At 39.6% G+C, this 24,491-nt stretch overlaps 1 protein-coding gene across 1 annotated transcript in view; it reads left to right on the top strand.

Annotated features, from left to right (window-relative positions):
• The window catches only part of LOC306878130 (receptor-type tyrosine-protein phosphatase U), a gene marked incomplete at both ends in the record, with an annotated part of 236,959 nt that overhangs the window by 161,176 nt on the left and 51,292 nt on the right, over window positions 1-24,491 (top strand). Inside the window, 5 exons of the mRNA XM_079430263.1 lie at window positions 2,597-2,914; window positions 6,086-6,195; window positions 11,482-11,683; window positions 16,069-16,171; window positions 17,477-17,750. Coding sequence (XP_079286389.1) covers window positions 2,597-2,914; window positions 6,086-6,195; window positions 11,482-11,683; window positions 16,069-16,171; window positions 17,477-17,750 — 1,007 coding nt within the window. The remainder of the gene's footprint in view (window positions 1-2,596; window positions 2,915-6,085; window positions 6,196-11,481; window positions 11,684-16,068; window positions 16,172-17,476; window positions 17,751-24,491) is intronic.

Below are 24,491 nucleotides of genomic sequence, written 5' to 3'. Positions count from 1 at the left end.
ATCATTTACTTATCCTTGTGACATTCCAAACATGTTTGACTTTTTCTTTCTTGCATGAAATAAGGTGATGTTTTCAACAGCGTACTGCTGGTTTCCCCATGCAATTAAAGTTGATAGTGATGAGTGCTGCAAAATCCCCAAAAGGGACAATAAAATCATTTTATGCTGTATACGTTTTCTGAATGGAGCTTTGTGTGAGGAACAGACCAAAAGACAGAGCACTGAGTTTGAAATCTGTGATGGTTGAATAGGGGGGAAAAATTTTTAGAATTCAGTAAATCATGATTTGCATTTCAGTCTGTTTCTCACAAAAAACTATTGTATGACTTCAGAAAACATTAAATATCCTGCATGAGTCAGGAATCCTTTTATGACATTGTTATGGTGCTTTATAGTTCCTTCTTGAGCTTGTCACTATATACAATATATTTAAAAAGTTTGGGGAAAATTTTAAATTGACCAAAAAGGGAAAAAAGGCATTTATAATGTTACAAATTATTAATATGTCAAATAAATGCTATTCTTTTAAACTTTATATTTTTCAAAGAATCCTGAAAAAAAGTGTCATGGTTTTATCAAAAATATGCAGCTCAATTGTTTTCCACTATGATCACCAAATCAACAATGATTTCTGAAGGATCATGTGACCCTGAAAACAGAAGGAATGGCTGCTGTAATTTCATCTTGCCATAACAGGAATAAATTAAATTCCAAAACATATTAACAGAGAACAGTTATTTTATAACACTATATTGTACAACTGTGCAAGTGATGCAAACAATTTCTGGGTGAACTATGCCTTTAATAAATGTCTTTAATAAGAGTAACACATAGCAGTTTATTCTTTCATGTTTTTATTCCTATAATTTAAAGTCAGATACGAATGCTCTTGTGCACATTTGATTAAACCCACTCCCATCCATCTCAATATAAACGATTTTACTCCAGATATCACAGAATCATGTTTCCCATCATTTTTCCTTTTACAAACCAACGACCAGAACTTCACGCCCATTAGTTCACTGTATAACCTTAGTTCTCTCAGGACTACCTCATGTATCAACATTATCTAGAGTAATGGAACAGAAACTGGTCTTGTTTGGACTTCCAGCTGCCCGTGAGGAATTGACATGCTGCCCCAGGCCCCTGGCTGCTCTCTCTGGGTTCGGTCCCATCTTAGACGGGAGCCAAGGAGTGGGCGCTCGAAGCGCTGCTCTTGGCATCCAGACAAAGCCTTCGAACTAGGTTAAGGGAAGTAGGGTGACACAAAAGGCCCTTTTGAGCTCCTCAAAGAGCACAGTGTAGACTCTTGGATTGTTTTAAAGACGACACAAGCCAACAGCATCCCATTAGTTTGCTTTTAACAAACAATCAATAGTTCCATTAAGACGATCATCACTCTATTTTGGTCGTATTTCCTGTGGAGGCAAATGGGACCTTTTGACATTCAATGTGTATTTTAGGAAACGAACATCGTTCATTCGTGTCATTTTCAGGTCCACTAAGTGCTTCTGTTGATAAGAAATCCAATCGCGCTGGAAGTTAATCTAAATGTAAATCTACAAATGAAACGAAATGTAAATCTAAATATAGACCTTAAGGAAATGTGTAGAGAGATGTGGCGAAAGCTCTCTGATGTGTGAGATATTTCAGGATTAACGGAGCTTAATGTTACGAGTGCATTTCTGCAAGAGAAGTGCTGAATTAGTATTCTGCAATCCATACACGTTCTTCTCTGAGGACTTCAAGACGAAATGCATTTCCTCTAATTCGCTGTCCTTACGGTCTTGGTGCATTAGCTACCTCACCTTACCTTTAATAGTAATCCTAATTCTTAAGAGCATGTCTTCTGAGCATCGGTTCGAGAGGAACAATAAAGACCTTGAGCCGTGACCTCATACTTTTCACAGGAAGTGCGCACTTCACATCCCCTTTGTTGTACCTTCCCACTTGGGTCCATTAGTCATCAGGTCCCATTAAAAGAACAAAGGAATACAATACATTATGTGGAGATATATTTGACCAAAATGCATTGATTGTCTTAATAATGGACCATGACAAATGCACTCATTGATAGTGAGGCTGGATGTCCTTGATTCACCCTCCCTCACTGTGAGAAACACTAAGGTTGCTGTGTGCCCTACAGACAGTAGCTTCCTCTGTCTCTTTATATCACATACGCCAAAGGTGGTCGCTGATCTTTCTGCCCTCGGTAAATAAGAAAGTACGAACACAGATGTGAGTTATGCCAAAAATAGTTGGCCTAACGCAATGACCTTGCACTAACAGAAACTGGCAGAGCTGAGTGTCCTTGAACGAGGTGCAGGCAGATACTCGATTTGCTTAGCGACACGGAGGAGCCAAATGGCGGGAGAGAGAGTACAACCTGCAGCCTGTGGAATTAATTAACGCAATTTGGCACGAGTTGTGTCCTCATTAGCAGGTGGTCCGTCAACCTTTTTGACCGTGGTGGCGCCTCCTACATGTGGTGGATGGGGTAGGCGAGAAGTCTTGTGACCTGGTGATGTCCCTGTGCAGATTCCCTGCATTTTTGGCTTATGTTAACAAAATGTTTCACTGTTTTCTATTCCAATAGAGCCCATGCGGGCACTGCGTGGTCTTCGAGCCTCGGAGATCCAGTCCCGGCAGCTGACCTTGCAGTGGGAGACGCCGGCCTTCAACCTGACCCGCTGCCACACGTATTCGGTCTCCTTGTGTTACCGCTACACGACCGCAGGTGGCGGTGGTGGGCACAACACCACTGTGAGAGAATGCCTGGCTGTGGAGCACAACACTTCACGCTTCACCCTCAGAGATCTGCCTCCTTTTCACACCATCCAAATACGCCTGGCACTCGCCAACACTGAGGGCAAAAAGGAAGGGAAGGAGGTCATGTTTCAAACTGAGGAGGACAGTGAGTAGTGGAGCTTTCAATGAATATTAATCTGTATATGTCATTTGTTGTATTTCAATTGCAGTGGTGCCTAGGTTTCAAGAGTGGGGAAGCGCAGATGTCTCATGAATCACTACTACTAAGTAAAATACTGTAGACCTTTTTCACATTTCCAGGTTTCTCAGCAGAGGAAGTCATCATAGTTGGGTTAACTTAGAGAGCAGTGAATGAGAGAGTACCACAAATATATTTTTTTGCATTCCCATTTGCTCAAATAGTAAAAGAAAAACTACATGATAGTGTTTTCACAACTTTCAAAAAAAGGGAAATTTTGTTTTACCATCCCTCCCATAGACGCTGTAATAGAAACACCCTCGCATTAGCGCTAACTACTTTTTTTGTAATTTGATGCAAAGGTGATATAATGCAAAGTACAGTGTTATATACATTTAAAAAAAAATCTAAATATAAAAATCTTTAGAGGATTTGTGATGCTGATGATGACCATTGAAACGCGACATCACATGTTTGTGAAAAGGGTCCATGATTGACCAAGTTCAGAAGTAATTTTTTTTACAATATTTACAAATGGTAATAGGCCAAATTTCCCAAGTCCTGTCCATTTTAGAGCTCACCTCAAATGCTCATTCATCATTTAGAGAAACGAGGCTTCAAAACAAGACAAAGATAGTGATTGAAAGCCTGTTTTCCAGTAATTCAACAATTACCAATTAAAGTAAACAAAGTGTCTGCAAATATTTACTTTTACTAAAATACTCATAGATACATTTAGATGGATGGATGGATGGAAGATGCATAGATAGATATAGAGAAAAGAAAGAAAGGATGCATGATGAATGGATGGATTCAAAAGAATGGGAAAGAGGTATTAAGAAAGAAAAAGATAGAGTTGACAAAGTTATTAAGTTGTTCCTATAGGGCTGAAGTATTTACTTCTGGAGTCCTCTGAATAAAAACATTTCTCTTAGATCTGTTCAACATCACAATCATAAAGACAGACGTTCCCAAATGGATTTGAAATTAATTTTTAATTATTCTCTCCAGGGAGCAGAGCATGAGCAGGTCAGCTCTTTCCAGCCGGCTTGAGCTGTAAAAATTCTGGCTAAAGGACAAAATAATTTTCTGGGAAAAATTTGAAACAGTAGCGTTTCACCCAGACAGGAAGTATGATGAAATAAGAGAGAAAAAGAGAGGGAGGAAAGGGAGTGCTCAATTATCAACACTCCTCTGAAGCTTCAATCAGCAATTCTTTTCTTTCATGGCCTGTCACAAGAAAAAGTGATGGAGTCAGCGATTTTGACTCAATCTGAGTGAGCGTGTTATTTTCGCCACCGGCTATCTCTGCCTCACCAACTATCACCCCGCGCACACACGCTGTGCACATACCCGAGGGCTAACGAGGATGGCTCAATGACAGAGCACAAATGGCTGTAAAAACATCTGCTGATGTGTTACTGCTGCAGTGTGTGAGAGCTCAGAGCATAATCTGTCTCTCTAGCACCATTTCCACTTCCTCCTCGTTCTTTCTGCCAGCGTTTATGTCTGTTAATGAACCCTTGTTAATATTAATCAGCCAAAAAAAGCCATGTCATCAGCTGCAAGTGTTGCCCTTTCTTTCTGTCGCACAGGCTTTGTATTTCCTGCTGAGAAGTCCAGCTTCGACCAGCATGAATTTCCACGCTGCTCCAGGCTAGTTAAGGCTGCTTTCATGCCGGTGTGGTTGATTTGATCAGTGTAGCTCTGCTGTTCATTTGCAAACCTAACTGATGAAGCTAATTAAGCAGCATGGCCTTTGTGTTGAATATGGTTAAGCTAGTTAAATAAAAATAAAAATTGTGTTCTCATTCATCCTAATGTCGTTCCAAACCTTTGACGATTTTAAGAATGCTGCTCTCTTATATACACTGAAAGCATTTAGGGCTGTCAAGCTCCAAAACAAATCATTAAAATGATTCATATGACCCTTCCAATTATCCTGATGCCACGTGATAGTTTTGTGTGACGAAAAGACTGAAATTGATATTGTTATGCACAGAAAATCTATACTATACTGTAGCTCTCAAATTTAATTCAGGTTCTGTATGCTGTGTGAAGAGTTCAAAGGCCAATAGTTCTCACTTGTCTTGTAACCAATTGAAGCACAGCAAATTTGAATGTGCAGATGAGCTAATGAATTTCAGAGCTGCAGTTGATGGCAAAAGTTTCTGTGAATAAAGACTGAAATCACACAAAGCTTAATAGAGCATGAGTCATGTGGACAATTTTTATGATATTAATATGATGCATTTTCCCCCTTGATTATTTTTGGATTATTTACATGCTATTATAGTATTTATTAATATTTTTTCATTTATTAATATTTTCAGTTTTCATTTTAATTTTAGTTTAAATTTTATTAGTTTTGTTCTTTTTATTTTTAAATATATTTATATTTAGCTTTAATTTATTTTTCACGTTTAAGTAATATTTTCATCAATTAATATATTCAGTTTTAATTTGATTTAAAATTACGGTAGTTTTGTTTTCTTTCTCATTTAATTATTTATTTTAATATTTATATTTACCTTTAATTTATAGTACCTTGACATACGTATATTTTCAGTTTCTCATTTTAAATGTTAACGTTTTTCATGTCATTTATATTTCATTTTATTTCAGAAAATATTTTAATAGCTTTAGTTTTATTTAACAATAGCAACAATGTATGGAAAGCATTTGTGTCAAAAGAAAATCATATGGATTGGAAGGACATTAGGGTGAGTAAAGGATGACAAGTTTAATTTTGAGTGAACTGTTCCTTTAAGAAGCCTGATGGGGACATAAAGAAACCAACATTCAAAACACATCATACACTATTCTTTTTAGCGCATTCCATCAAATCTGGCGAGCACATTTCCAGCTCTTCGATTCCATATTACATATTCAAGTGACCTGACAACAGTACTGAATCACTTATATTAGTTATAATAGATGAGTCTCATAACATAAAAGGCCTGCTTAAGACTTTCATAATGACAGCGGCTGTAATGAGGATATTAGAGTTGACCTTTGGGGGACTTTAAGCGATTAACCCTCACACTTTGAGTAAATGCTAGTGAAATTACTAGTCTGACAACATAGGATCTTTCCGTTTCTTCATTCATAACCAGTGGCTTCTCTGGTTTCCCACAGTTCCCGGAGGCATTGCTCCCGAGTCTCTTACCTTCACGCCGCTGGAGGATATGATCTTCCTGAAGTGGGAGGAGCCGGTGGAACCCAACGGCCTAATCACGCAGTATGAGGTATGTGCTTTCCTGCTCTTTACTGCACTCATATCCATTTCTCTCACGCTGTCTGAATCCGCAGAGATTGGCTCTGGCGAGTCAGCGTTTTTACCAGGTGAAATATCGATGATCCACAATCCTTGAAAGACAAAACTTCCCACTGTGTGTTAAAATTGGACTGCCAGTTTAAATTATTTATGAACGTGCCGCTAACATATGATCCCCCGCATGCGTGTGCACACAAACCTGACTGACAGTGTGCTGTATTAGGAAGACCTTGGAATGCGAGTGTTTTCCACCCCTGTATAATTCGGAGTTTCAGTCTAGTCGGCTGGAAGTGCTGAGTTGTTGTTGTTGTTCTTTCTCAACTCAAGTCAATGACAGGCAGAAAGTATGTATGAAGTCGTGATTTGGACCTGGAACTCTGCATGCTGCCAGAGACACAAGAGCCATCAAGGTCAGCCCTCCCTCTAATTGGTCCCTACTGCACCAGCCATCTGTTAGTAAATGACAGATGTCTCTATCTAAGTTCTATATGTTGTCTCCTACACTTTTTGCCATTTCACTTTTTGCAATCGTGCTTTATTTGAATAGTTGCCACGATGTCATCATAAAACAGCCGTATTCTTGAACCGGGACGATTGTCCTAGAGCTTCCTGGGATTAATTGCTTTGCTGGAGGACACAATGATAATTGCTCATGGCTCAGTTCTCAAAGGGACCGAATCAGCAATCGTCCAGCCTTAACCAATACACCACAATATTTTATGAATGTGGCTGCTGTAGAAGCTTCTGGAACAGTTTTGAGATGATGTCAAGAAGTCATTTCTGAGATACTGTCACATACAACCAAAAAAAGAATTATCTATCTATCTATCTATCTATCTATCTATCTATCTATCTATCTATCTATCTATCTATCTATCTATCTATCTATCTATCTATCTATCTATCTATCTATCTATCTATCTATCTATCTATCTATCGTTCTATCGTTCTATCGTTCTATCTATCGTTCTATCGTTCTATCTATCTATCATTCTATCGTTCTATCGTTCTATCTATCGTTCTATCGTTCTATCTATCGTTCTATCGTTCTATCTATCATTCTGTCGATCTGTCATTCTATCTATCGGTTCTATCTATCTTTCTGTCGATCTGTCATTCTATCTATCGGTTCTATCTATCATTCTGTCGATCTGTCATTCTATCTATCGTTCTGTTTATCCATCATTCTGGCATTCTGTCTATATCTGCCTGTCATCCATCCATTCATCCATATATCTGTCTGTCTCTCTGTCTTTCTATCTATCTATCTGTCTATCTTTCGTTCTGTCTACTGTTCTATCTGTCATTCTGCTTATCTATCATTCTGTCAATCTGTCTGTTGTTCTAGCTGTTGTTCTATATAGCTCTATCATTCTGTCTATCATAGTTTGCATGACTTTTGGGAGTTTTTCTATTTATTTGTATTCATGTAGTTTACAAATTGCTCTGTTGCACTACTTAATACAGACAAACCAAAAAAAAAATAGAATACTTGATTATTTTTGTTATTTACTTCTGGGATCTAAGAATCATTCAGTGTGGTTTTGTGTACTAAAAAAAATAAATCATTGTCAGTGTTGGGTAAGTTACTTTCAAAAAGTAATTAATTACAGTTACTAATTACTTCATCAATATTGTATTTAAATTACTTTACTAATTACTCTATCTGAAAAGTAACTTAGTTTCTCAATAAGTAACTTAATTATTCAAATCGCTAATTAGGCTACATCTAAAAAATCCCTATAAACCTTAATAGAAATTAAACTATATTCTTTCAATTCGAGTCAAACATAGAATAGTTTAGCCTTTTAGCTTTAAAACAACTGTAATACTTAAACATTTTTATGAAAAAAAATGTAACCACCTTTGGTTAACAAATAGAAATACTCTGCAAAATATCTGAATAACAAAAAGGCTTAAAAGTTAAACAATACATTTCAGTTTGGCAAGATGTTCAGGAAAAAACCAACTAGTAAAATCTGTACAGGTTTATGTCAAAATAACACGTTAACTAATGTAGGAAAGAATAAATTACAGAAATGATCTTCTCTGCTGAATAATGTCAGATCGCGCTGTTCTTATGAGGTAAATTTCTCATAGCAGGTCTTCTTTCAAAAATGATGAATATTAGATGATTTAATTTTTTCTTAATATTTTACTTTTTTTTTTGTATCTAGGTGAGGGCATATGCGCGCAGGTGACTGCATATAATGAGCTCAGACACGGGAAAGACTGTACCTTGCTTTAGTTTCATACGGATTGCATAATCAGAAACATTAGTTTTTAATTTGAATTCGTTCAAGTGTCAAGTAGACACTTCAAGATTTTTAGATTCTATTGATTTTAGCCTTATATGTATCTGAGTCAGAGCCGGCGCCAGGGCACCTCCATCAGAGGGGCATTTGAATTTCTGGGGGGGGCACAAATCACGTTTTGTGTGTGTGTGTGGCGGGTGGTGGTGGTGGCTGGGGGGGGTTCGGGGTGGGATGGGAAGCGTGCAATCTGTGATTGCGTGCAGTTTCTGACGCTCGCTAAAGCGTGCAATCGCTTTCTTATGTGCGCTGTTTTACCGGTTTCACTTTCGCTTTCGAAACGATCACGTTCAGCAAGAAGGGGAGAGGATGGAAAGTGGGGGGCACCGTAACTCTGCCCGCGAATGCCCCCTCTTGGTGCCGGCCCTGATTTGAGTATTTAAGGTTTCTCTGTGAATCAGGAAAATCTGGAAGTGAACGCACCCGCACACGGAGGGTTAAAGCCGCTTCATTCAATATCTTTAGACGGTAAATTTAGATTTCAAATTCAATATTGCTTTTAGAACTGTTGAAATTATTTACTGTATGTAACGCAAGTACTTTATAAGTAACTGTAATTAAATTACCTAAAAATGAACAGTAATCCCTTACTTTACTTTTTCAGTGGATAAGTAATTTAATTACAGAAACGCGTTACTTAGTAACGCGTTACACCCAACACTGATCATTGTATAATTGTACTCTTGAGATTAGTAGATTAGAACTGCCGCAAATTGAAAGCTTATGACTTTGTCCCAAAAAGCAGGATAGGTAACAGTCTAATAAAAGCCTTTAAACTGTTTCTTCATTCTTCCGTTCAGTGCACACAGATTCGACCTGCTCAATGAAAAGGTGGTGGGCCTCCCACAGCCAGCATCTGTCTCTCTGTTCCTCTGTTCCAGAACATTCTCACACCCCTTCTCTCTCTCTGGTCACACTGCCTGCCTCAGTGTCACCTTTCTCCTTGCCCATGATTCAGGCTCTCAGTCAGTCACTAAAAAGTTGTGAGATCGGTGCTTCTTTCACGCTCCAAAACACACATCTCACCTCAGGACGAAAAGTTGCTTTTGTTTATGGATCAGTCATTCGGCTCAGCTATGGCCCGAAACGAGATCGACACATTTTTTGAATGCCACCTCTGTCCATCAGGCGCCTCCCCCGTTACCATTTGCACTTACTGAGTTATCTCTCCTTGATAACACACGTTTCTTTTTCTCCCCCAGCCATAGCTACCAAAGTCGCCTCTAGGATGTTTTCTAAAGGGGATTTAAAGGCTTGACCTATAAAGTGGAGGCAAGGACAGATTTTCAGACTCAAGCAGCCTGATCTTCTTCTACAGAGAGATGAAGAGAGAAAGAATAAGAGAGAGGCAGAGCCTGGAGAATTCGCTCTCGTTTCTCTCAGATTAGCACATTGTCCACTTTCCTCTGAGCACCACCGACAAAAGACTCACAGGGCACTGCTTTCCCCCTCAAACCTTCCCCCACCGCTATCATCCATGCCTCATATCTTAAAAGAGGCCGGGTACAGGTACAGCAAATGTCTCCTAAGTCCCAGAAGCACACTGCATTGAACACTCTGCTAATGCTAGGCCACTAATGTTCTAATGGTCTGCATGTTTGTGATCCGAAAGTTTGTCAGACTCTTGCACTCCATAGCGAACAGAGTACCGATTATAGTGCGGTGCAAATGTTCTTTTTGGTCCTTACCAGTAAAACTTGCCCACGCCTCACATGTTAAATTGGAATTTGGAGTGGGAATTCTATCTATCTATCTATCTATCTATCTATCTATCTATCTATCTATCTATCTATCTATCTATCTATCTATCTATCTATCTATCTATCTATCTATCTATCTATCTATCTATCTATCTATCTATCTATCTATCTATCTATCTATCTATCTATCTATCTATCTATCTATCTATCTATCTATCTATCTATCTATCTATCTATCTATTCTTCCATTGCTGTATTGTTCTATCGCTCTATCTATTGTTCTATCTATCTTTTATCTCTCTACCAAACATTCAAACCTAAAGGCTTTTTAAACTTTAAAAGTATTTTCTATGCAAAAATTCATTTCTTTGAGTTACAATTCCTTAAATTCAAATTGTAACCATGCACCCAGTTTGCAACCCCATTCAATTGAAACGTTTCAAATGTTTTAAATGATATTTTGTTAACAATTATTGGGTTGATATTGATTCTAAACTAAAGCAAATCAGATCATATGTTGCTTAATGTTACATGAGGCCAAAAGTCTAAGAAAAGTTCCCAAAATAATTTTACTGAAGAAATGAATCAAGAGTACATGACAACCCAGAATCTTCAGTGCACTGAAAACACTGAAACATTTCTCCTTTTCTGTAGACATCTTTTTCATTTTTATGTTGTGCACTTTTTAGACTCCCCTATGTCATAATATAATTCAGGAAAACCTTTCTGATAATGGATCTTATCTTTGCTTCACTGACTTTTCACTTAAAGTGACTTGATGTGTGGATTTATTCTTAAAACTGCTTTATACATCATTCAAATATTCTGTAATCAAGATGATGTTGAGTAGCTTAGGTTTCCAGTGAAAATAGTTTCAAAAGAAGCCAAAGCTTCAAAGGTTTGTGTGATGGCAGGCAACACAGACAGGAGCAGAGATTGTGAGTGCTGTCATATGATACAGTCACGGTATTCTTTACAGTGAAGATGATAGCCTAACATGCCCACCAGCTTCCCGCTGGTATTTTTGAGTAGGCTACCACATATTGTTTATACAATAAATGTTAGATTTCATAAATGAATCATTTCAACCCACTCTGAATAAGGATGTCAGGGTTAGTAAACTTTTATAAAGCATTGTTTGATCTGAACTACCACACACTGAGTCATTGCGTGTTTGCTTCCAAAACAACAGTGATTTAATGAAAATATGATTCATTTAAATGGTTTTAATATGTGCAATTACAGATCAGCTACCAGAGCATTGAATCATCAGACCCCGGGATCAACGTTCCAGGCCCGAGGCGTACCGTATCTAAACTGAGGAACGAGACGTACCATATGTTCTCCAACCTGCATCCTGGCACCACCTACCTGATCTCTGTTCGGGCGCGCACCGCCAAAGGCTTCGGCCAAACAGCTCTCACTGAGATCACCACCAACATCTCTGGTGAGGAGTGTGTAAGGTTGTTTCAAGGGGCTTTTAGGTGTGAATGTGTGTTTAAACTTCAAATCTGTCCCGTACGAATGGAGTTAGTGTGTTTGAATGTTTACTTATTTGATTGACTCTTATCCAAATAAATGTACTGTATTAATGCAAATGATGAATACCTCTATTTTTATCTAAAAAAAACTAAAGACATGCAGTGAAAAATGAGCTATGGAATGGCAGTTATTTTTTGCATCTGACCTAATTGTATACGCATTTTGTAGGGATTTCCCTTTCAGACACATAATGGCTGGAGAACAGGGCCTAAAGTTAACACTCCCAAGCACCAAATGCAAGTAAAAATCAGCATTGGCGAGCAGTGTTGGGAAGGTTACTTTGTAAATGTATTAGCATTACAAGTTACCTTATTTACCAACTCTTAGACAGTTTGTAGCCTAAAGCTTTCAGCTGTAATTTGGATTTATATAATTGGCAGATGTGGTGCGCTGCAAATTCAAACGAGAACCAATCAAAAGCATCAGAATAGTATCACTTAACTAAATGGCCTTTACATGGCAGGAGGCATCGTGCACATCAAAAACTGGAAAAGCAACAAATCAATGTATCCTAGATTTTTACAGAAAATATTCAGATGTAACCCCCTATGTAATTATTAACATTTTAAAAGTAACAGTAATTTAATTACACATTTTTCTCAAAAACTGTAATAGATTGCAGTTACATTTATTATGTAATTAAATTACGTAATTCCATTACATGTACACTACCAGTCAACAGTTTTTGAACTGTAAGGTTTTTATGTTTTTTAAAGAAGTCTCTACTGCTCACCAAGCCTGCATTTATTTGATCCAAAGAACAGCAAAATCAATAAAACATTTTCGATTTGAATATATTTTAAAATGTAATTTATTCCTGTGATTTCAGAGCTGAATTTTTAGCATCATTACTCCAGTCACACGATCCTTAAGAATCATTCTAATATTCTTATTTGCTTCTCAAAAAACATTTATTCTTCTTCTTATTATTATTATTATGTTGAAAACAGCTGAATAGATTTTTTTCAGGTTTCTTTGATGAATAGAAAGTTCAGAAGAACAGCATTTATCTGAAATATATATTTTTTTTTTCAATTTTAAGCATCCTTGCTAAATAAAAGTATTAATTCGACCCCCCCCCCCCCCCTCCAAAAAAAAAAAAAAAAAAAAAAAAACTGACTCTAAGCTTTTGAAATGGTATAGTTTATAATGTTACAAAAGCTTTTTATTTCAGATAAATGCTGAGTTTTGGGTCTTTCTTTTCATCAAAGAATACTGAAAAAAATGTACTCAACTGTTTTAAATATTGATCGTAATAATGATAATAAAAAATGTTTCTTGAACAGCAAATCAGCATATTAGAATGATTTCTGATTTCAAGGATCATGTGACGCTGAAGACTGGAGTAATGGTGCTGAAAATTTAGCTTTGATCACAGCAATAAATTACATTTTAAAATATATTCAAATAGAAACCAGTTATTTTAAATAATAAAAATATTTCACAATATTAAGGCTTTTGCTGTATTGTGGTTCAAATAAATGCAGGCTTGGTGAGCAAAAGAGATTTCTTTAAAAAGCATAACAAATCTAAGTGTTCAAAAACTGGTAGTGTAACTAGTTACTCTCCAACACTGTTGGCGAGTATATAAAACATTGTAACTTGCCAGTTGAGAATGCAATATGGTTTAGTACATAATGGAATAGCAAAGACTGCGTTGTAATTATATAAATATGTAATCTGATGCAATGCTTTGTAATCTTTTCACGTGAGCCACTCATGATGATAGCAGTGTTTTATTGTCTTGGAGTGGCTTGGGTCACAGTAAATGCTGCTCCGAGCTCCATCTCTGCAAGTGCTATATATTGACGTCAGTAAAGTGATTTTAGTTGGCGTTTGTGAAGGGATTTTACTCGCCTAGGCTATGGTTCATAAAAGAAACACTTTATATGTGCATACTGTATGCATCACAGGTATGCACATTAGTGCGAACTGAATAAAAATTAGTTAATTTTATCACTTATGTTCTCCTCTCCTTGTCTGATGGGTCGACACTGACCTTTACATCTGTTCATCTGCTATGAACAAGCAATAAATACCTTCTGAATCAGAACAGGTGCTGTAATTTAATTTGAGTTTTTAAATGAAAAACGCAGAAGTTGCTTTTGTTTAGCATTGAAGGAACAGAACTTGTACTTCTGCAGTGATGCGAAATGTACGTACATGTGTTGTGAGTGTTTCCGTGCACCTTCAGATGTAACAGGTGAGATTGATTGAAATGCCTCAGATCATTCGGGAGATGTCTGAGGTACAGAAATGCACGTTGGCGGTTCAATAGTCAGGAACAAAGTGAAACAAAAACTGATTTCACAGAAAAGGAAAAATGCGAAACTCCAGAGTTTCCGGTTCATCATCCTGTGCTTCAGGTGCGCTATTGATCTCTGAAGCGTGTGTGTGTGTGTGTGTGTGTGTGTGTGTGTGTGTGTGTGTGTGTGTGTGTGTGAGAGTAAGCCCATATCGCCGCTTAAGAGCCATTATGTATTCCCGAGTTGATCTGAGGAAGTGATAGTGATACTGAATCACAGCAGATGCTCAGAACCCAACAGGCCCTTCAAGAACATTACACGTTTCCCTCGCCTCAAAGAGAACTGACATCACTGTCATCCTCACCATTCGAAAACCGGCCCGCCTTACAAAACAGCACCATATGCTGCTGTCAACCAGACGCAGCTGATGCTAAATCAGGATTCCTCAACACTGGACTGATGCGAAGCGATGTGTATTAAAACCAGCATTTTCTCCGATGGTAACGATGGAGAACTTCTGTTTTTTGACTGCAGCGATGTGACGGAAACAAAATCCAATAAGAGGATTTTGTGTGGTGGTAGGCAAGGCCCATTAATCTGCAAATATTTGGTTGTTTTGAGATTATTGGCTTTGGCCTGATAACCCTGTCTACTTGGCCGATTAACAGTCGGGGACGTTTTGCCTTGTATCAGCTCAAAATCTACCAAAAGCATTGTAAATGGATAAAGTTGATACATTTTCGGGTTTGTTTTAGTGAAAAAAATTTTTTTTTTTTTTTTTTTGTACGTTTTTTTCAGCATTTCTTCTTTAGAAATTTTAATGATGAAATTTATTTATTTATTTTTTAATTAATGTTTATGGTAATGTCAACATTTCTGACACCAAATTTGAGATTCAAGATCAAATTTAATATGCATATTTAGCTGCATAATATGATCATCCGGCTTTACACAAATTGTGGTGTTCATGCAGTTTGAGAAACTACTTTCAGTATTTCAATTTATTTATTTATTTTTTCACTCAAATTGTTCTGCTGAAAATATAATTTATGGAAATATACGTCATTGTATATTATCTGCATAATTTGTATTTATCTGGTTGAAGGATTTTTAATTAGAAATAGTACAGAAGTCAAACAGGAACTGGGCACAGAGACAGAGAGATGCATTACACTTTTATTTCTGTGCATTTCAGTATGTACACCAAACCTCAGAGAAAGTTGTTGCAGCATAGATGCTTTGGAGTTGTTACAATGTATCAGTTGAGGCTGTTAGAATAGATGTACGTATGACCTGTTGTATACTTGCTTGTTTGTGCATACTGTATTGAATATGCTCTCAGGCCCTCTTATATCTCTCAGTTGCATCATATGAATGTAGACAGCATTCTATTTTATTTATGTGTTTTTATTTTCTCTGCAAGCATCCAAGCCTCGCTTTTACTGAAGTCCACTCAAGTAGTTGTAGTTTTGCCAAAAGCTGCTTTTAATACCATAATCATTGATTTCTGGCAGATTGTTTGCCTTTGCTCGTCAGCACGAATTGACTGCTGATATTAAGGAAAATGTTATTGCTCAACACGACCATCTCAGGGGAAGGATGCAGGCCAGACTCAGATCCTTCTAAATGAGTTTCCCCTCTGTTTGTCCCACATGCACAGCTTTTAATTACACCCTGAGTTCAAGATACGCAAAGGGACAAGTTTGAAGAAGAAAGAGTTATATGAAGGTTGTTGTCATGAATTAGGGCGGTCTTATTTCAGACAACAGTGTAGGCATTGTTCATGAAGTTTGTCTAATTAAAATGTTTAGCTGGTTATATTGGCTTTTAATAATTAGCGTAAACTTCACTTTGCTTCACTTTGAAATGACAAAGTTGGCACACAGTGGATTTGGATCCCAAATGGTCTCCTTCATTTTTTTTTTCCTGCCCATCACTCTGACTATTTTAAAGAAGTTTACTTTTGATAGTGAGTGGGTTTTTAAAAAGTTTTAGAAAGATATTTTATTTCTTTCTTTCTCTCACTTTCGGTCTCTTTTTGAAGCACCTACATTCGATTATGGAGACATGCCATCCCCTCTGAGTGAGACAGAAAGCACCATCACAGTCCTGCTGCGTCCAGCACAAGGCAGAGGAGCTCCGGTCAGGTGAGAGTGCCAGATTGAATACAAGTTACCACTGAAAATTATTTCGGTAACACTTTATTTTAGGGTCTCGTAACTAGTTGCTTATTAACATGCATATTAAATATTAGCCATTTATTAGTAGTAATTAAACACATATTAATGCCTTATTCTACATGACCTTATTCTACATCCCTAATCCTACCCAATACATAAACTTAACAACTACCTTACTAACTATTAATTTATTGAGGAAAAAGTCGTAGTTAATAGTGAATAAGTTTTCCCTATTCTAAAGTGTTACCATAATTTCTAATAAAGTGGGTTTTTATCTCATGCTTAAAACATCTTAACACGCGTATTAGTTAGGCTATACTATTGTGTATTCATCAGGGTTATTAAAAACTTTTGTTACTTGAAATAAAATAAAATATAAAAAACTTAGGGCCAGATTTACAAACAGCTTGCACCATCGTAAACCGTCTTTTGGTGTTAAAGTAGTACTGTCAGGATTTACTAAATACGCGAAGTGACGAATTACTGCTGAAAAGGCGTGGACACAGTTAATTATGCGCCTGACCTTATTTATTATGCATTTGTAGGAGTTTTCCTTTCAGACGCAAAATTTATGGGAGGAGAGTCTTAAAATTAATCACGCAACGCGATTTACTAACGTTTGCTCTCGTCAAATCACTGGTATTTGTGCCATTATTTAAAGCCCTAAAAAAAGCATGTCTTAAAGCAGGCAGTAATTTGCTCTACTCTTGGTAGAATGCGCTGGTCATTATGGAAATGATCTGTGTTCTTTAATGTGCACCTTGTCGGTAAATCACACGCAGAATTTTCTCCTCCCATCAGTGCTTTTATGGAATTGTGCTCTAACGCTAATTTGCCCTGTTTAGTAAATTTGGCTCTTAAACTTCTTTTTAAAAATAAAAAATATAAAATGAAATTTCAATTAATAAACGTTATATAGAGAAAAAAAAAAAAAAAAAAGATAAAAATGAAAAAATACAGTAAAGCTAATAAAACAAACTAAAATTAAAATGAAAAAATATAATTCAAAATATTAACTAAAACTACAGTAGTATCTCAATGCTACATAAATAACACTCACATTTATTTAATGTTTTGTATGTTGTACTTAAATATATTTAATTATTTTTTTTTTGTCTTAAAAGAGACACATCTGGAAATTATTGTTTTATGATAATCAAGTGCTGTCGATTAAGCTTAACTTGTTTCGAACCTGGAATATTCCTTATACGTTATTACTATTCTTACTATTATATTTTTATTAAATACATTACTATGTGTATGTTTACACAGCACATATCAAGTGATTGTGGAGGAGGAAGCTGGTAGGAAGGTGAAGAGAGAACTGGGCGTTCAGGACTGCTTCCCCATTCCAACATCTCACGGTGAGGCTCAGGCCCGTGGAGCTCCACACTACTATACAGCCGAACTTCCCCCAAGCAGCCTGCCCGAGGCTACACCCTTTACTGTGGGGGACAACCACACCTACAACGGCTACTGGAACAGCCCGCTGGACCCCAGGAAGAACTACCTCATCTACTTCCAGGCCATGAGCAACTTTAGAGGCGTAAGTGTCAGAAACTAGCACTGTTTCTCATTGAATATACAATATACAAGTATACTTCAATTGTTACATGTACGCTAGGGAATGTGTACATTTCAACACACCATATGTGCGCAGCCTGTTTTTTCTAACCACACATACTATACAATATACAATATTATTTTCATGGAAATTAAACTGATTTTATACACTGATCTGAAACTTTATTTATACATGCTCCTATAGATTGTTTGCAGTCTGCACAGCAGGAGATGAAGTGCAAAAACAAGGACCTTGAATAAATAGTGAGAAGCACCTGGAGCTAGTAAATCTACAATTAGTTGGATGTACAAAAACATTATATCATTGCTCGTCCTTACAGGATGTTGTTTTTCTCTTTTTCTCCTACTGTTAAAACCCATGAAATAGTGTGTGTGTCACAGTCTCAGTATGAAATTAATAATAGAGTATCAGCACACACCAAGCTTTGGGTGTCCAGGCCTTATTCAAATGGGAAGAACAGCCCCTGTGCTCCCCATCCATGCCTAGATAAGAGGATAAACAACAAGGAATACCTTCTCGCTGGCATAAACAATTTCACAGGGATAATTGGGCACAGGTGCAGCTGATCAAAAATAGATCAGCTGGCAGTTTATGTTGTTAGAAATGGCTGGGTCTGGGAAAGAGAATGAGCTCGACAGCACAAGCAAGGCAGAGCCTGGAAAACAGCCGGGGAAATGGGAATCTCTCGCTGCTCAAAAATTGATCCGGAGAGGTGCCAAATAAGTTTCTAAATAGGAAAAAGGCATTTGTCAGAAGCAAAATATAGATCTTGATTAATAAAGCATTTGATTCAGTCAGATTGGTCATTTACCATTGGTTGAAAATATAGTTTTATTGTGCCTACCAGCAGTCTGTAAAGGCCCATGACCCACTGAGAGAGATCATGATGCCAGGTTGTCCAGGTTCATTGTATACAGTGCCTTGCGAAAGTATTTTTATTTTTTTCCACATTTTGTCGTGCTGCATCCTTATGCTAAACTGCTTTAAATTACTTTTTTGCTTAGTCCATTATAGGGTATGGTATGGAAGCCTGTTTCCTATGTTTGATAACATAGTTAAGCCTATGTTTGATAACATAGTTAAGTAGTTAATTTCACTATAAAAGTGTATGTGAATCTATGAATTCACTGAAGTGAATCAAATAAATATTTGAACTACTGTCATGCTTTTGAAAACAGACGTTAAGTTAGTAGCTTCACTCCTTTTAGTTAGTCTGCCCCAACACTGCTGCATCAGTGATTAATACATACATTTTTAACTTCATGCAAACCAACCTTTATCTTGCATGACAGGAAACCTCTGACTTTTGCCTTATGGTTTCATGGTTATTAGTTACCTGCCGTACTCAATTATGCGCTATTAAACCTCTGAGTGTTTCAGGCTTGTGGGAATGAAAAGAGTTTTTTAATGGTCCATTTAGATTTGACACCAGCTAGCAAACGTCATGCTCAAAAAGATGTGGGTGACATTTAGAAGAAGGTTATCTCGTTGGCTCAGCACCTGAAAGAAAGGATGAGCCAGCTTGGCTCATTCCACTCTTCTGAACAGCAATTCAGAAGCACAAAACTTGGACAGACTTATCCTACGTTTTTACACAGTTGGGTTTTTTGGCGGCCTTTAAGGGAAATGCCTCTGTTGACCTATAATACACACACAAACTCCCTCCCTGCCGAACCCCTCAGGGCTTCTCTCGCATTACAGACTGAAATGCACCTGTCAGCCAAGCCATTGTGACTCCACCTTTCCCTCGGTTTCTCTCTACTTGAAACCGTACGTCTTGGAAACCGATCGCACAGCTCCGTCTCCTTTGGGCTCTGCTGATTTACTTGACCAACCTTTAGCTAAATATTCATTTTTATTCAGCTCTATTTTATGCTGCAATAACTGCCGTAAAGGCTGACAGTCTAAGCTAAAGAGAACATAGCTCAAGAGACCTAGCTAGCATTTAGCATTCCCATGTTACCGATTTGAACAGTTCTGTTTTTTTCTCCTGACTGCATATAAACAATGCTAATATACTTTGCTTTGTCACTTGGCCAACTTTATGGCTGTAAGTGGTTTTCAAAGCTTTTGGCAGCGGCACAAGTAAGAAAGTCCTCTGCTGCATCTTTGGCCATTATTCTAGCAATATTCTAGCCATTAGAGAGCTGTGAATGCTGTCAGGGCTTCGTGTAATTGCTTTCAGTGATAAATATATGTAAAGACGCTCTTAAAAGATCTTTTGATTCTTAGCTGTTTACAAAGAGCTGTTTTTATTCCTTTCTCTTCTCTGCTCTTTGTTTACTTTTTTGTCCTCTGCTTCCTTAACAGTCCTTAGAGGCAAAACAAAAAGATTGTAGCTGTCAGACGCTCTCTTTCACTCATACACACAAAAAAACTTTGCTGTATTTATATATATATTTATATATATATACAGTATATATATATACAGTATATATATATATATATATATATATATATATATATATATATGTATATGTATATGTGTGTATATATATATGTATATGTGTGTATATATATATGTATATGTGTGTATATATATATGTATATGTGTGTGTGTGTGTATGTATATATATATATATATATATATATATATATATATATATATATATATATATATATATATATATATATATATATATATATATATATATATATAATATATACACACTCACCCAAAGGATTATTAGGAACTCCATACTAATACTGTGTTTGACCCCCTTTCGCCTTCAGAACTGCCTTAATTCTACGTGGCATTGATTCAACAAGGTGCTGAAAGCATTCTTTAGAAATGTTGGCCCATATTGATAGGATAGCATCTTGCAGTTGATGGAGATTTGTGGGATGCACATCCAGGGCACGAAGCTCCCGTTCCACCGCATCCCAAAGATGCTCTATTGGGTTGAGATCTGGTGACTGTGGGGGCCATTTTAGTACAGTGAACTCATTGTCATGTTCAAGAAACCAATTTGAAATGATTCGAGCTTTGTGACATGGTGCATTATCCTGCTGGAAGTAGCCATCAGAGGATGGGTACATGGTGGTCATAAAGGGATGGACATGGTCAGAAACAATGCTCAGGTAGGCCGTGGCATTTAAACGATGCCCAATTGGCACTAAGGGGCCTAAAGTGTGCCAAGAAAACATCCCCCACACCATTACACCACCACCACCAGCCTGCACAGTGGTAACAAGGCATGATGGATCCATGTTCTCATTCTGTTTACGCCAAATTCTGACTCTACCATCTGAATGTCTCAACAGAAATCAATTTAGCGAATCAGCACAATGCATTCAGGTCAGATGACAAGGCTACTTTCACTTTGAAAAGATTTGCTAGCTGAGAGGAGTTTGTCAAAGCTGATTAAAAGTGATCGAGAATGGATCATTTTCGCCGAACTTGATGAACTTTTGATATCTTCTTCAGGGCGAAAAAGGAAATTAAAAGCTGAAACGTTTTCACAGAGCCTTGCAAAAACAGCGCGTTTTACAATGGTGAGGGAAAAGCTCCGTGTATTGCATGTAATCGCATCCATGCAGTTTATGATCACAACAACAACAACGTTTGTCAGACATCTACATTGTCATCTGAGGAGATTACAAAGATTAAATGAGTGTTTTTTTTAAACTCTAAAACATGAAATGTGGAGTTATCTGCTTTTGCTGTAAAACGTCTCCGGTTACTATCGTAACCTCGCTTCCCTGAGAGACGGGAACGAGACATGGCATAAATGCCTTGGGGACTCCCTTCCTTACTAACCTACCTGAAATCTTATTGCACAACGCCAGTGAAGTTGCAACTCTCACTGGCCAATGCCAGCCAAGACGGCTAATAGGGGCAGGGCCCCGTCACTATATAATGCGCTGTTTTGGTGGCATAAACTCAGAATCTTCGTAAACGCCTTGGGGACTGTATAGAACAACACCGTGGAAGCAGCAAAGTAAAAAAAAAAGGCTCAGCCTCGGCGGAGCTCACATGAACAGTTTTTAGCAAAACACTGAAAATAATCCCCAACCAATCATATACGACCCTGCGACATGTCTCGACAGGATTGGATGTAGGTTCCCGCTTAGGGAATCGGATTATTCAGAATACATTCCGGTACGCCGTCGCAGTGAGCTCCCCAGCCTGTCGTCGACGCCTCCGTCGTGACCACTTTCCTGCGAGTGACCACAACGCGGCGCCAGTGCTAGCCCAAACGGCATCACCGTGAATTGATACGCCATCTCGCAAATCGAACGCAAATCTCAGAAAGCGTCTGTGATTCTCCAGGCTGAATCTGCGCGAGTATCTACTTTAGGGTTGTCAACTTGAAAGCACGTTTGTATAATGCACGGTTGATGGGTCTCGGGTCTAGGAGTGGACGAAGACCACCATCTTTCTTTGGAACGACAAAGTACCGGCTGTAAAACCCACTCTCTCTCTCGCTCGGCGGGACCACTTCTATCACGCGTTTCGCGAGGAGATTGATGATTTCTTGCCTCAGCTCGTTGTGTGCTGTAACTGTCGACATGACCACACCTTTGAACCGGGGTGGTCCGCGCTGAAACTGAAGCATGTATCCGTTCTCTATTACGTTCCGTAACCAATCCGAAATGCCCAGAATGGACCGCCATGCGCTTGCAAAAAGATACAGAAGGCTGAGTGCTTCGCCCGTCTGTGTTCTGAGCAACGCCGCTGCTAACCGGGGTCGTGTTCAGAAAGCTTGCGGGGCGAGTGGAAGCGCTGTACGTTAGCGAGGGTCGCGCCATGCCGATTAAAGGGGAGCGTGAGCCTACTGCTGAATGTGTGGGTGACACGGACGTGCGTATGTGCGTGTGTCGAGAGCGAGCCGTGGCTGCGGCAGTCCAACACCTGCCACAAAGGCGTGAACATCGCCAGATACACGGGGAAACTGCCAGTCCGGCTCTATTAACCGTTTCATGGCCAAGCGTGAAGCCGCTATTGCTGGAGGAGGAGAAAAAGACTCTTTTTGTGAGGGTGTCACAGACTTTATTGCATTTTGAACATACACAACACCAACATTCTTGTAGTCGCCTGCAACTGCCAATGGGACTTCGTTAGAACATCTCGAGCGCTTCGCGGTGGGCTAAGCGCTCTCCTCCTCTGTATCTCCTTGTCAGGAACGAGGCTTCTGCTCCTCCTCCAACGGAGGAGTTCCCCTTTCGGGACGGCCACCCTTCTTGAAGCCGTAACGGTCCTTTTCTCTTGGCGCCCTCTGCCACGGAGTTTTAGCGTGAACAGCAGGCTCTGGGTTTGGTGCCGAGGAAGCGGAAGCAGAGGGGGGCCGCTTCGACGGCCGGTTGGAAGCAGATGAGGAGCTACTCCGTGCTGGAGGCTGGCCCGCAGCCCGGCACGGTAGGAAGTGACTCATCGCCCTGGAGCGTTTCTGTGCCTCTGAGAATGTGTTTCTGTGCCTCATGCCTCCAAAGAGGCCGGATGGAGATACAGGAGCGTTGAGCAGCGCCCTCCTGTCCCCGTCCTCAGTGAGTGTCAGCCACAGATGTCGGTGGAGCACCACCATGTAGCCCATGCTCCGGCCGATCGCCTGGGCAGTCGTCTTTGTAGCTTTAAGTGCAAAATCCGTCGCCGCGCGAAGATCCTTAAACGCCTCAGGATCCGCCCCACCCTCATCCAGGGATTTCAGGAGCTGTACCTGAAAAACTTGGAGCAGTGCCATCATGTGGAGCGCTGAGACTGCTTCCCCCGAGGGGGCATACACTTTGTCCGCGACATATGTGATCAAATGGCAGGGTCTTGATGGCAGCGTAGCACTTGCTTTCAGGGAGGCGGAGGAGGGGCAGAGGTGTGCGGCGATGGATTCCTCGACGGGCGGAATGCGCGTATATCCTCGGGCTTCCGCTACGTCGACTCTGGTGAAAATCTCCAACCTGCCAGCGTGAGTGCGAGCCGATTGGGGCGTAGCCCACACCTTGGCAACCTCATCGTGCAGGTCGGGGAGGAAAGGAGCTCGCTTCCTCGGCGCGGCAGCCCGAGTGAAGGAACCACGAATCGAGCTTGCTCTTAGTCGGTTCGTCAGTGGACTCCCACTCTAGACCAAGATCGCTCACGGCCTTGGTGAGAATCCTAACGAGCTCATCCTGGAACGCGTCGTGTCCCTCCACTTCAGAGCGCTCCTCTGGAGTGTGGGCCCAGTTCTCCTCGGACGTCGTTAGGGACAGCGCCTCGTCAAGATCGTCGTCGTCCCCCTCCGCACCAAACGAGATAATATCCGAAGTGCCAGGGGCGGGCCGAAGACTCTCTTCCGCGGAGCACACCGGAGAGCGGGGGGTTGAATCGCGCCTTTCTGCGCTGTCGCCCACGTGAGGCTGTCGTCCCACCAGCGTCTCATTGGCGGCGGTGGGACTTTGCAGCGAGAAATCATAGAGCGCGACGCTTCTACGGGCCCTAAGCACCCGCACTGAGAACTCCTAGCAGTGCGTGCAGCCCGACCCGTTGAGGACTGCCTCCGCATGGGCGAGACCCAGGCACAGGATGCAGAACTCGTGAGTGTCTCGATGGGTCCCAAACACAGCGTGCAAACGTTGGACATGTTGGAATGCCGAGAAGGAAATCCGTCTCCTACGTCTTCTCCACAGCTGTCTTCAGTAGGATGTGTGAAAGAGGAAGATTCTGAGTTTATGCCGCCAAAACAGCGCATTATATAACGGTGGGGCCCCGCCCCTATTAGCCGTCTTGGC

The sequence above is a fragment of the Barbus barbus genome (assembly GCF_936440315.1).
Source record: "Barbus barbus genome assembly, chromosome: 12".
Taxonomy (NCBI): domain Eukaryota; kingdom Metazoa; phylum Chordata; class Actinopteri; order Cypriniformes; family Cyprinidae; genus Barbus; species Barbus barbus.
Note: the sequence above shows the minus strand (reverse complement) of the source record. Positions and strands in the feature narration are given on the sequence as shown.